A 12,291-nucleotide genomic window follows, 5' to 3' on the forward strand; every position below is an offset into this window, starting at 1 on the left:
CGATTAAAGCAGGGACTGCCCACTTTAGCTTTATGTCTTCCTCAGATCATAACACAGTGCCTGACACAAAGTAAATGATAAATAATTTTTATTGAATAAATAATCTGAGGATTATATAGGTATCCAGAGGGCCCATGCTTTGAATTGTAATGCCACTGCTTAGTGCTCTAGTGATTCCCATTTATTGTAGCAATGCATTGGATTATAGATAAGCATAGTTCTATAAATATCTGGCTGAAGAAAAGGCTTCAGGTCAATCCAGGAACTCATGTTAAGTGGTTTGATTTGTTTAAACAAAAGCGATAATGGGTAGTAAATATAGTACCTATTTAATGTGACTCTGTGGGACACTGTATTAATTTGTTATAATAAATTCAGTAAGATTTCCTCCACTCTTTTTTAAGACATTGTTCTGTAGCTTTAAGTAACCAGTAGCAAAGGCAAAGTCCCTCATTTTGCTAACCACATTTGACCTTTGAACAACAGGTTTGAACTGTGCAGGTCCACTTATATGTGGGTTTCTTTTCTTTCTTTCTTTCTTTTTTTTTCTAAACCTCTCAGATGAACCACATACCCTAGAAATACTGAAAAAAAAATTAGATATGTCATGAGTCCATAAGATTTATGTAGAAAAGAGTTTATCATTTACTACCATAAAATTTACACAAATCTACTGTAAAAAGTTAGTATTTATTGAAACTTCTGCACAAAAACTTGAACTATACATGGCCACATTTGTAGTCCAAAGAAATATAAGCAAACATAAAGAAGCAGTATTAATCAAAAACTCCATAATTTCATTGCCCTCTCTTGTTTGCTGTCACAAGAAGTAAAAATTTATATGTGAATTTGTGACTGCATGGTAGGGGGTAAAGGAATGCGAGGTTGGCACCCCTAACCCCCATGTTATTTAGTGCTTCCTATTCCCAAGAGTCCCAGAGATAGCCATAGTTTAGTGAGAGATTCTAACTATGGTCAGAATGTTATGTTTCATTGAAAGGTTGTCTCTTAATAGTTTGTTCCAGTGTTGGGAGAGGCTGCCACAATTTTGAAGTCATTTTAGTCTTCCATAATCTGGCTCCATGTCCCTTTCCACCTCATCTCAAATTATCCCTCCCCTTCAATACCACTTTCTGTGATAGGAAAGAAGACCATCCAGTAATTTAAAGCTCATATTTTTTCATACTCCATCATTCAAGGAAGTTAAAGTAGTCATCTTACAGAAATTGTTATTTATTTATCTATCTATTTATTTATTTATTGAAAGAGAGAACTCCCATCTGCTGATTTACCCACTAATGTCCCCAGTGGCCAGCCAGGACTAGACCACACTAAAGCCAGAAGCTCAAAATCTCATCCAGGCTTCCCATGTGGTGAATCATCACATACTGCCTCGCAGGGTTTGCATTGGCAGGAAGCTGGAGTTAGGAGCTAGAGTAGATATTGAACCTAGGCACATTGATGTGGGACATGAATGTCTTAACCAGTACCCCAAATGCCTGCCCTTGTAAGTTCTATTTTGTATCTTAAAGACTTCTTTTTGTCCTCTAGCTGCAGAGACCCATGTTTCCTGTTGCTTTTTATTTGGTCATATCCTAGTAAATTAAGAACAGTTTATGTAATTATTGGTAAAAGCATAGCTTTGTCTCATGGAGACAATTAACCATGTTAAATTAAGATCAGGAATATCAGGAATGGGGTACTCTGAATGCCATGAATGAGATCAAAATCAAATGTGAGCAGAAGCAAGAATCCCATTATTCTTTAAATCTTGTATAAATCTTTCTTTATATATTCAATAAATCCTATTGATCACTATGTTTTTCTTTTTAGTCCTGCTTGGTTTCAGTTGGCATTTCTGCATACTCTTGACATCTGTTGCTGGTATTACCTACATACCTCACCTATGACTATTCAGTAGCTACATCACAGTCTGACTCACCAGCCTCCCCTGTCCGTTAGCCTTTCATCCCTGCTAGGCATTTTCTTTTTCATTCTCCTCTTCTTTCTAATTCCTTTCTTTCTTCTTTACCCCCATCTCCCTCACTCCTCCATGATTTTCTCAGGGCTGGGCTTCAACATCGTCGGTGGGACAGATCAACAGTATGTCTCCAATGACAGTGGGATCTACGTCAGCCGCATCAAAGAGAATGGGGCTGCAGCCCTGGATGGGCGGCTCCAGGAGGGTGATAAGATCCTCTCGGTGAGAACTGGCTTCGGCCTCCTTCGCTATTTCTTTTCTCCCCAGACTGTAGCTCCTACCCCCAGTCCCTTCCTTGGGAAGACTCCTGCCTGCCAATTTTTGGATCTAGAAATAATGCTGATTGTGTAGTCGAATGGGAGAAACATTCAATCATTCGTTGTTTCCCACCCTACCATTAGGCATGAAGGACAATGTTACCCTCACCTGAAAGAAAAAGCAAGAAAGGAGGATAGGCATTAAGTCTATTTCAGTCCCAGAACCCTTTTAACCCACTTATATAGGTGAAAAATTGATGTGCAATTTGATTTGAAATCTTTCTAATGTTCTCCCATTTCATCTGGTTAACACCTGAACTGAGACATGATAATCATTGATTATATTATTCTCTGGAATTTCCTTAAGGGGAGGGACCAGATCTTTTAAAAATCTTTTCTAGGAGAGAATGATCCAACATGGGAAGCAGGCCACACAGCAGACTCATAGAATGACAAATGCCATAAACAACACTCTGACCTCAGAATCAGACCATGAGATAATTTCAGGCATGGAAAGCCAAGACACTGTGGCAAAAAAATGATCTAAATGAAGGATCTCTGTGAGTGAGATCCCAGTGGAAAGAAGGGGCCATCAATGAAGGAAGTACCTTTCTCTGAAGGAAGGAGAGAACTTCCATTTTGCTTTTGGTTCTGTCTAAATACTGACAGAGTATGTGGGCTCAAAAGGCTTCCATAGCCTTGGCAGCTCATGACAAGAGCCTCGGGTAATCACTGGCATCATAAATAAGAGTGTCAATTGTTAAATCAACAATAAGAGTCACTGTGTACTTGGCTCCCCATGTAGGACCTCTGTCCTTAATGAGTTGTACTATGAGAATTAACGGTAAAACCTGTCTACAAACAGTACTTTATACCTTGTGTGTCTGTGTGGGTGCAAACTATTGAAATCTTTACTCAGTATAGAGTTGATCTTCTGTGTATAAAGATAATTAAAAATGAATCTTAATGAAGAATGGGATGGGAGCGGGAGTAGGAGGTGGAATGGGAGCGGGGGGTAGGTGGGGTATGGGGGAAAGAACAGCTATGTTCTTAAAACTGTACCTATGAGATTTATATCTGTTAATTAAAAGCTTTTTTTAAAAAAAAAGAAATCCAAACAAAAATAAATAAATAAAAATAAATCTTTATTCTCTAAGACAGTTTTCAATGAACAAGTTAGGAAAGTCAGATAAACCTAAAAAGATTGACTGATAGGTCCAGAAATCCATGTTCTTAAAATTTAGAATAAGCCTAGAATAAATCAGAAAATAGGCAAAATAAGAACTTTAAAGATATTAAAAGGCAAAATATAACTCTAGCTCTACTTTCCACTTTTGTTCCTCACCATCGACTGTAGTATCACTATGATATTATCAATTGCAAGAGGTGGAGATTAGCAAGAGTTAAATCTGACTTCAAAGGGCAAGACTTAAGTAGGAGGAAATTTGAACTATCATAAGGTGTTGTCATGACAGTAGCCCCACCTTCTCCAGATGGACCATGCTGTCATGGTCAGAAGAGGAGAAAAACTATTCCCTTCTTTTTCTTGTGACTTGAATAGGGTGTGAGGGCTAAGGGAAAAGGTAAAATAGGTGAATGAAATACAGACTAAGGGAAGTCTTAATTGAGAGAATTAAGTAGTAGTCTCAATGCCTCTATAAGACAGATATATCCTTTTAAAATATTTCTTAGTATGGTTTTGTTTTGAATTCTCCCCTTTGAATTGCTTCTTATGCAGTTTAACGAATTAGTTATAAGCGTGAAGTCTCTTGGCCCTCTTAGTTTCTATCATATTGGCCACTCTCTGCCATCCAGTCCATTTGGGGGCCTACATGAAGGCAGAGTTACAAAGGAAAGCAGAGAGAACTTCCACCTTTTCCTCACTTGGCATCTCAGTATTTGAGAGATCAAGCTCAGTGGTGTGATTCTGAACACCTCTTCACGAAGACTTTATCACTCTGCTTAGTCCTCAGAAAAGAAAGAAAATCAGAAAAAGTAGCTATGAGAGCTACCTGAACGAATTCAAAAATCTAAGTTGTCGTAGTTGATGCAGAATAGAAACATACTATGAATGGCATTGTTTTAGATCTTCTTAATGAGTATTTGGCCTTTCTTCATTCCATTAAGCTTCTCCTATATACGACTTATCAATCTGTGAGATGGAACTACTGATAATCCAACTGTCATCTAAAAAGGGTATTAAAAAGTTTAGGAAGCAGCTTATTTCATCAACGTGGCAGTGGTACAGTAAGGAAATTGAGAATGGATTGTTAAAGATGTAGCATATAGTTAAAATGTGTGCAGCTTAATATTTTTGCATATAAATCCTGTTGTCTTCAGATCGCTGGATCCTAGCCTTCGTGATTTAAGAAGGATTTGAACAGTATAGAACTTAATAAGAGAGCCATATTGTTTGAAAAATTGTGACTAAAAGTAGATTCTTGCAAAATGAGAATAGTGAGAAATTTTTAAGCAGCTAAAACAACATAGCAGCATGCTAAGAACTTTGATTTACCTTTTTTAATAGTATGCTTACCTTATGAGGTGAGTATGACTACTGTACTCACTTTGCAGCTTCTAAGAAATTGAGCCTTGGTGAAGTCAAGCAGCATACAACTATTAAGTGGCAGGGACTAAAATTTTGATCTATCTGAATTTGGAGCCCCTGTTTTAACCAATATACTGTACTGACTCCTAAAAGGTAAATGAGGAGCTAGAATTACTTGTCCTGAAAAGAAAGTGATGTGGTGAACTAGCAATAGATTGTATGTGTGGTTTTATATAAAAGCTAAAATTAGCCTTTATATAAAACAGGAGAGAAAAGAGGAAAACAGGATGTAAATGCCACTGGGAAAGAATTTATTAGATATAGTCTGAGATGAGGAACCTGTCTAATGTAGGTAATTGCTTCACAGAGAAATATTATTGAAAGATCTGTCAAGTTTTCAAAAATGGCTTGAGAGGTAGTGATAGATGGTAGGAGATAAATGTCAAATGTAGCACAGTAGATGAAGCTCCTCCAATGCCAGCACCTCATATGAGCACTGGTTGAGTATCTGCTGCTCCACTGCCCACCCACCTTCCTGATAATGCACCTGATAAAGCAGCAGAGGATGGGCCACCACATGGGAGACATGGATGGAGTTCCAAGCTCCTAGCTTACGCATGGCCAGCCCTGGCCATTGCAGCCATTTGGGGAGTGAACCAGCAGATGGAATCTCTCTCTCTCTTTCTCTCTCTCTCTCTCTAATTCTGCCTTCAAGTAAATAAATCTTTTTTTAAAAAGTCAGTGAAGAAAAAAGCAAATGTCTAAAAACCTCAGCTTACCTAACTTTAAAATTTTATAACAAAGTAACTTTTACTTTATCAAAATATAAGAAATAAGAGACATTACAAGGAAATATATATATATATATATGATATCTCAAAGATATATAAGGTGTATTTTGAAGGATGAGATGTTTATGTTTATGCTCTAGCCACTTAAGGAAATGATGTGCAAAAGAAGAGAAAGGAAAATGCCAGGAAAAGGAAAAGCAGAAATAGAAGTCAGGGATGAAGGAAGATAAAGAATACAGAAAAGAGGGGCCGGCGCTGTGGCGCAGTAGGTTAATCCTCCACCTGTGGCGCTGGCATCCCATATGGGCACCATTTCTAGTCCTGGTTGCTCCTCCTCCAGTCCAGCTCTCTGCTATGGCCTGGGAAAGCAGTGGAGAATGGCCAAAGTCCTTGGGCCCCTCGGCCCACGTGGGAGACCAAGAAGAAGCTCCTGGCTCCTGCCTTTGGATCGGTGCAGCTCCAGCCGTTGTAGCCATTTGGAGAGTGAACCACGGAAGGAAGACCTTTCTCTCTGTCCCTCTCACTGTCTGTAACTCTACCTCTCAAATAAATAAATAAATAATCTAAAAAAAATTTTTAAAAGAATACAGAAAAGAAGAAAAAAATTGTGTACAAGAGAACAAGAAGCATATCCTCTGTGTTCTATCTAGGCCTATATTCCTTTGACTCCAGTTTCTTTTCTAAGAGTTTGTCCAAAATCTGTTCTGGATCCCATTCCTTAAGAAATATTGTGAAAAAAATCTGTGTTGCCTCACTCACCCACATTGTCTCTATAAGTGTCAGACCATAACCATTAAATGTCCCAACTATTCTGCTCACTTTATCCCTTTCATGTTCATAAGTATTCACTTATTGACTCTGAAGTCTCTATCGAATGATGCAATTTCTTTATTAGCCTATATTCACATTTAGTGGACTTTTCTTTCTCCTCACATAGGTTATTTTTCTATGTTGTAAAATTTACTCATTTTTTCTACTAACTTTTGCTAGTTATTAGTAATTAACCTATAAATGTGTCTCTTCCTTACCACCATCTATTTTAGATAACAGATAGAAGTGTCATGATCTATAAATTTCCCATGAGTTATTATCAGCTATCAATTTAATCTTTCCAGCCTCTTTAAATAATGCCCATATATTATCTTGGCTTTAAGTTCTTAAATAACTGCATGCAGTTTTATTTTCCTCATTGAAAATGAAAATTTTCTTCTCAGTATAGGTATTTTATTAATTAATTGTTTTAAAGTATATTTAAGACCATGTTACCTCTAAAACAAAAATGGATATTACCAGTGGAAGAACAGACCTGAAGTTGAGATTAGGGCCATAAATTTCTCACCCAAAGTTCATTTGGTATGTATGCACTGTTGAGAATAGTTTAATGTTGGCATAGGATACTTTGGGAAATTTTGTTAAAAAAAAAAAAAGTAGACTAAGTTTCTCATCTTCCCTGTGTATCTGTCGAAAGGAAGGAGAGTGAATAGTCAAGAATAATTGATCCTCAACAAACTCCACATTTGTATAAAGCTCAGGGTGATTTAGCTGTTTATTATAATTGTACAAATGAATGTTTCATTAAATAACAAAATGGCATAGATTGGGCCAACTATTTCATTTTCTGTTCAGTAATTAATTTAGTCATCAACATTTATCAGCTGTTTTACTTGATGCCCTCCAGAGCACATTTCCAGGTGCTATGGAAAGTTACAAAGAAAGCAAAAAAGTCTCTTCTCTTTACTTAGAAATCAGTGGGAAAGATCCAGCAGCAATCCCCCAGATGATTAGCTACAAAGATAGTGAAATACGCAGCAGAATCCTTTAAACAAAATATTTCTAGGAGAGACTATCTTCTCATCTCTTAAGCTCCAATAACTAGACCTGCTCCTTACACAGGGTAAGCTTCTAATTGGTTGTTCAGAGAATGAATTTCTCCATTAAACACTGAGTTTTTTGGTTAGGCCTGATTAATTAGATTTAGAAGATTTTTTAACATGCTTCAACTTCATCAAAAAGAGACAAAAAATGTGCCTGGAACTCCATCGGAGTCTCCCACATGGATGACAGGATTACAAGCACTTGGTCCATCCTCCACTGCTTTCTAGGCAAATCAGCAGGGAGCTGGATCAGAAGCTGAGCAGCCAGGACTCCAGCCAGCACTAAGAATGGGATACTGATATTACCACAGTTAGCTTAACCCACAATGCCACAGCACCCCAAAACAATTTTTTTAAAGATTTATTTATTTGAAAGGCAGAGTTACACAAAGAGATCTTTTATCTTCTGGTTCATTCCCCAAATGGCCACAAGGGCTGGGGCTGGGCCAAGCTGAAACCTGGAGCCAAGAATTCCATCTACGTCTCCTAAGTGGGTGGCAGCTGTCCAAGTACTTGGGCCGTCTTCCAAACAACATTGGTCCAGGAAACAGATGTTTAAAGATGGCCAACCACCAAAGTTAAAGCAGAAAGGTTTTTGTTTTCCCTCCAGTTAGCTAGAACAACTCCATATCCCGAATCACTGAACATTCATTCAGCAGGATTTTTCTAGCATGCTTTTATGTGCCCTATCTGGGTTCAGTAAAACTTACACCATGGTTAAAGAAGCTAAAATAACAAGTTAAAAGTCCTAAGATTATGAAGTTGACTGCTTCTACGCAGGAAAGTGAGGTCCAACAATGGGTAATCTGGCCACCACCCAGGAGCTAGTTAGAAACACAGAATCTCAGGACCCTGCCAGACCTACAGAATTAAAATGTAAATCATAAAAGTACTCCCTGGTGAGGCTGTGAGAATTTGAGAACCACTACAGAAGGCAAGTGTTTTTTGAATTTTTAAAATTATGACCTGTAATGGGAACTACATATATTTCTTATTCATCAAATATGAATGTATGAATATGTATATAAACCTGAAACAGAAGTTTAACAAAACAGTACTTTTTAAATCATAATTCCAGTAAAGGGAAAATCACTAATGAAATCTGTGGAGGCATGTGATTTGCATTAAATAGGGGAAGTGGCCTGTTTCAGACAGTTTAAGTTGGAACTGTCTGAATATCAGAATCACCTGGAGAGCTTACTAAACTACAGATTGCTAGAATGAGGCCTAGTAATTTGCATTCTTTACAAGATTCGAGGTGATGCTAATATTGTTGTTGTGGGGACTACACTTTGAGAACTTCTGGTTTGTATTAGTAAGGATGGTGATAAAGAAAATGGATTCTATAGACATTGAGGGGTAAAATCTACAGAACTCGGTGGTTCATCACTGGGCTACAGGAATCTAAAAATCCATAGAGGGGGGCTGGCGCTGTGGTGCAGCAGGTAAAAGCCCTGGCCTGAAGCACCAGCATCCCATATGGGCGCCGGTTCTCGTCCCGGCTGCTGCACTTCCCATCCAGCTCTCTGCTATGGCCTGGGAAAGCAGTAGAAGATGGCCCATGCCCTTGGGCCCCTGCACCTGCGTGGGAGACCCGGAAGAAGCTCCTGGCTCCTAGCTTCAGATCGGCACAGCTCTGGCCATTGCGGCCAACTCGGGAGTGAACCATCGGATGGAAGACCTCTCTCTCTCTCTCTTTCTCTCTCTCTTCTCTGCCTCTCCTCTCTGTGTAACTCTGACTTTCAAATAAATAAATAAATCTTAAAAAAATCCATAGAGGAAGTAAATATTGGGAAGCAAATTCAGCTCTTTAGCAGGAGTAACATTGTCAAGGGAGAAAGTTACAGTCAAGATTTGTTCTATGGGGCTGATTTGTGTTGGCCAAGAATGGAAAAATAGTTCTTTACACAAGGAATTTTGCACTTCTAAAAGGTCTCTTATTTAGGGTTTAATTTTAATTATTTTTATTAGAGACAGACAGACATGGACAGACAGAGAAAGCTCCCATTTGCTGGTTTACTCCCTAAATGTCTGCAATAGCCGGGATTCAGGGTGGCTGAAGCCAGGAACTGAGAACTCAGTCCAGGTCTTCCATGTCGGGAGTAAAGACCCAATCACTTGAGCAATCACCTGCTTTTTCTCACAGTGCACATCACTCTAATTTGAGATGCAGGTGTCGTAAGCCATGTTTTCAGCTGCTGTGCCAGTCACTAACCCCAAGGTTTAATTTTTAAATAGGAACTAGACTGTTTTAATATTACAGTACCTTTAGCCGTAACTAGAAGGGTAGAAAGCCATAACTGGCATATGCTGTATATAGCAGGTTATTTTGCCTGGTGTCACCAATGTTTTTCTTTTTGTTAGCAGAAGGAGGCTCAGATGAGATTCCATAGTGAGTCACTGACAAGTAGAGCTGTGATTAGAATCCAGGCCTTTGGCCGGCGCTGCGGCTCAATAGGCTAATGCTCCACCTGTGGCACCGGCACACTGGGTTCTAGTCCCGGTCGGGGCGCTGGATTCTGTCCCAGTTGCCCCTCTTCCAGGCCAGCTCTCTGCTCTGGCCCAGGAGTGCAGTGGAGGATGGCCCAAGTGCTTGGGCCCTGCACCCCATGGGAGACCAGGAGAAGCACCTGGCTCCTGCCTTCGGATCAGCTCGATGAGCCGGTGGCAGCACGCCGGCCGCGGCGGCCATTGGAGGGTGAACCAATGGCAAAAGGAAGACCTTTCTCTCTGTCTCTCTCTCTCTCTCTCTCACTGTCCACTCTGCCTGTCAAAAAAAAAAAAAAAAAAAAAGAATCCAGGCCTTTCAGTTTTGTGTAATAATGAGATTATGTCTGCCAGCCTTTTTTGTAGTTAAGCCTTTCTCAGGTTGCACTCTGGAGCCACACTTCAGGAAAGCAGGTGGCATTTATGCTGAGGTGTGTACCAGTGCCCCTCAGTCATTACACAGGTATAGTGATGAGCTGAGATATAACCTGTTCAGGTTGGAGTAGAGTGTGAAATGTAAAATGCAGAGCTCAATGCCAGCTTTAAGAGAGTTACATAGCATGCAGAGGCAAAGAAGGGAATCAGTTGCATCTAGTAAAGTCTGATTTAGGAAGACTTTGTCAGTGAAGTGGCATTTAACCGTGTTTTTAATGCTACTTCAATATATAAAGTTAATAAAAATGTTAATACTTGAATACCCTGTTTTTGTCCTACTCTAAAAATGTTTAAATATATAACATTAAATAAAGCAAAAATGAAAAATCAATAAAACTTTGATTTACAGTGGTACGTTGCCAAAATAAAATCCTTGCTTATGATGTAAATTTGTATAGGTTAATGTTTTATGAAAGGTTTAGGGCCAGGCTACTTGAGATTGAATCATGACTTTGATCTTTCTATTCTGTGAACTCGTGGATGAGTGTGTAGCCTTCCTGTGCTTCTCTTTTAACACTTAAAAAATGAGGGTTCCTAACTTAGAGGCCTATTGTGAACACTAAATCAGTTAATATACTAAAGGTGAACAGACAACTCCAGGCATAATAATAAATTTTTAATAATTCCTGGAAATTACAACTAAAGCAACAGTTATTTTAAGCTCAGTAGTTTCATGATTGAATGTCATATAGGGACTCAGTTATCTCACTCACATTCATGTTACTATGAAACTTTGGCTCTGATATTGAGCTGTGACCTTATTCAGCAATCGCTGACATGACTGCATTATTAACTTACTTGTTTGCCTCTAGAAGAAAATGTGTACTTCTTTACAGTGAACAACAACAGTTGTTACATGGGCTAGATTACTTAATAAGCATTCTCACTATAGCTAGTAATTCTACACCTATTCTCTCCCCCTAGAAATTAACTAGAAGAGTGAGTCATTGAGAATTCATTGTGATAGAAATACTGAAGTTTCTTTCTTATGGCATATCTGCCAAGAAAAAAAGCATAGTCGGGAGGTAGCTTGGTAACATAACAGCAAAGTCCATCAGCAAAAAAATCATGTATTCATTTTTATAGTAGCAGGACTGACCCTTTTAAAGATCAATCTTGGGGGCCAGCGCTGTGGTGCAGTAAGTTAAGCACCTGCCTGCAGTGCTGGCATACCACATGAGTGCCATTTCTAGTCTCAGTTGTTCCTTTTCCAATCTAGCACTCTGGTATGGCCTGGGAAAGCAGTGGAAAATGGCCCAAGTGCTTAGGCCCCTGCACCCACATGGGAGACCCAGAAGATGCTCCTGGCTCCTGGCTTTGGATCTAGCTGTTGCAGCTACTTGGGAATGAACCAGCAGATGGAAGACCTTTCTCTCTGTCTCTTCCTCTGATTGTCTGTAACTCTGCCTCTCAAATAAATAAATAAAATCTTAAAAAAAAAAAATCAATCTTGGAGGATAAATAGAATTTGGAAAAGGGGGAAAGTATTTGGCTGGTTTATATAACTCAGATATGAAGGTAGGATTTTTTTATGTGTTAAGGACAGTGAGTATGTGATTTGGCTAGAGCCTAGTTGAACCAAAAAGCTGAGTTAGTTATTTCCTGTAGGGTTTTGCCTACCAGCATGAGAAATCAGGCATGTACTCTTTCACTGCTTCCTAATTTTTGCTTTATTTTTTAAAAACTAGAATACAACTGTATTCTGTTGTCTAAGGAATTGTACTTTGGGGAGATTTATCTGGAGACACAGTGGTGAAATAGATTGGAATGGGGGGAAGATGTAGAGGAAAGCAAACGAAGGAGAAGATAATCACAGTGATTCCATTAAGAGTGGCCGTATCCTAGAATAGAGAAGCAGTAGGAAACAAAATACCCCAAGAGAGATGTCTCTTCCTTTCAGATAAATAAATCTCTCTTT

The 12,291-nt window shown here is 38.9% G+C and overlaps 1 protein-coding gene across 1 annotated transcript in view; it reads left to right on the forward strand.

Moving 5' to 3' along the window:
- SYNJ2BP (synaptojanin 2 binding protein) overlaps nucleotides 1–12,291 on the forward strand; it is a 41,996-nt gene that overhangs the window by 16,444 nt on the left and 13,261 nt on the right. Inside the window, exon 2 of the mRNA XM_062181594.1 lies at nucleotides 2,067–2,203. Coding sequence (XP_062037578.1) covers nucleotides 2,067–2,203 — 137 coding nt within the window. The remainder of the gene's footprint in view (nucleotides 1–2,066; nucleotides 2,204–12,291) is intronic.

The sequence above is a fragment of the Lepus europaeus genome, chromosome 22, assembly GCF_033115175.1.
Source record: "Lepus europaeus isolate LE1 chromosome 22, mLepTim1.pri, whole genome shotgun sequence".
Classification (NCBI taxonomy): Eukaryota; Metazoa; Chordata; class Mammalia; order Lagomorpha; family Leporidae; genus Lepus; species Lepus europaeus.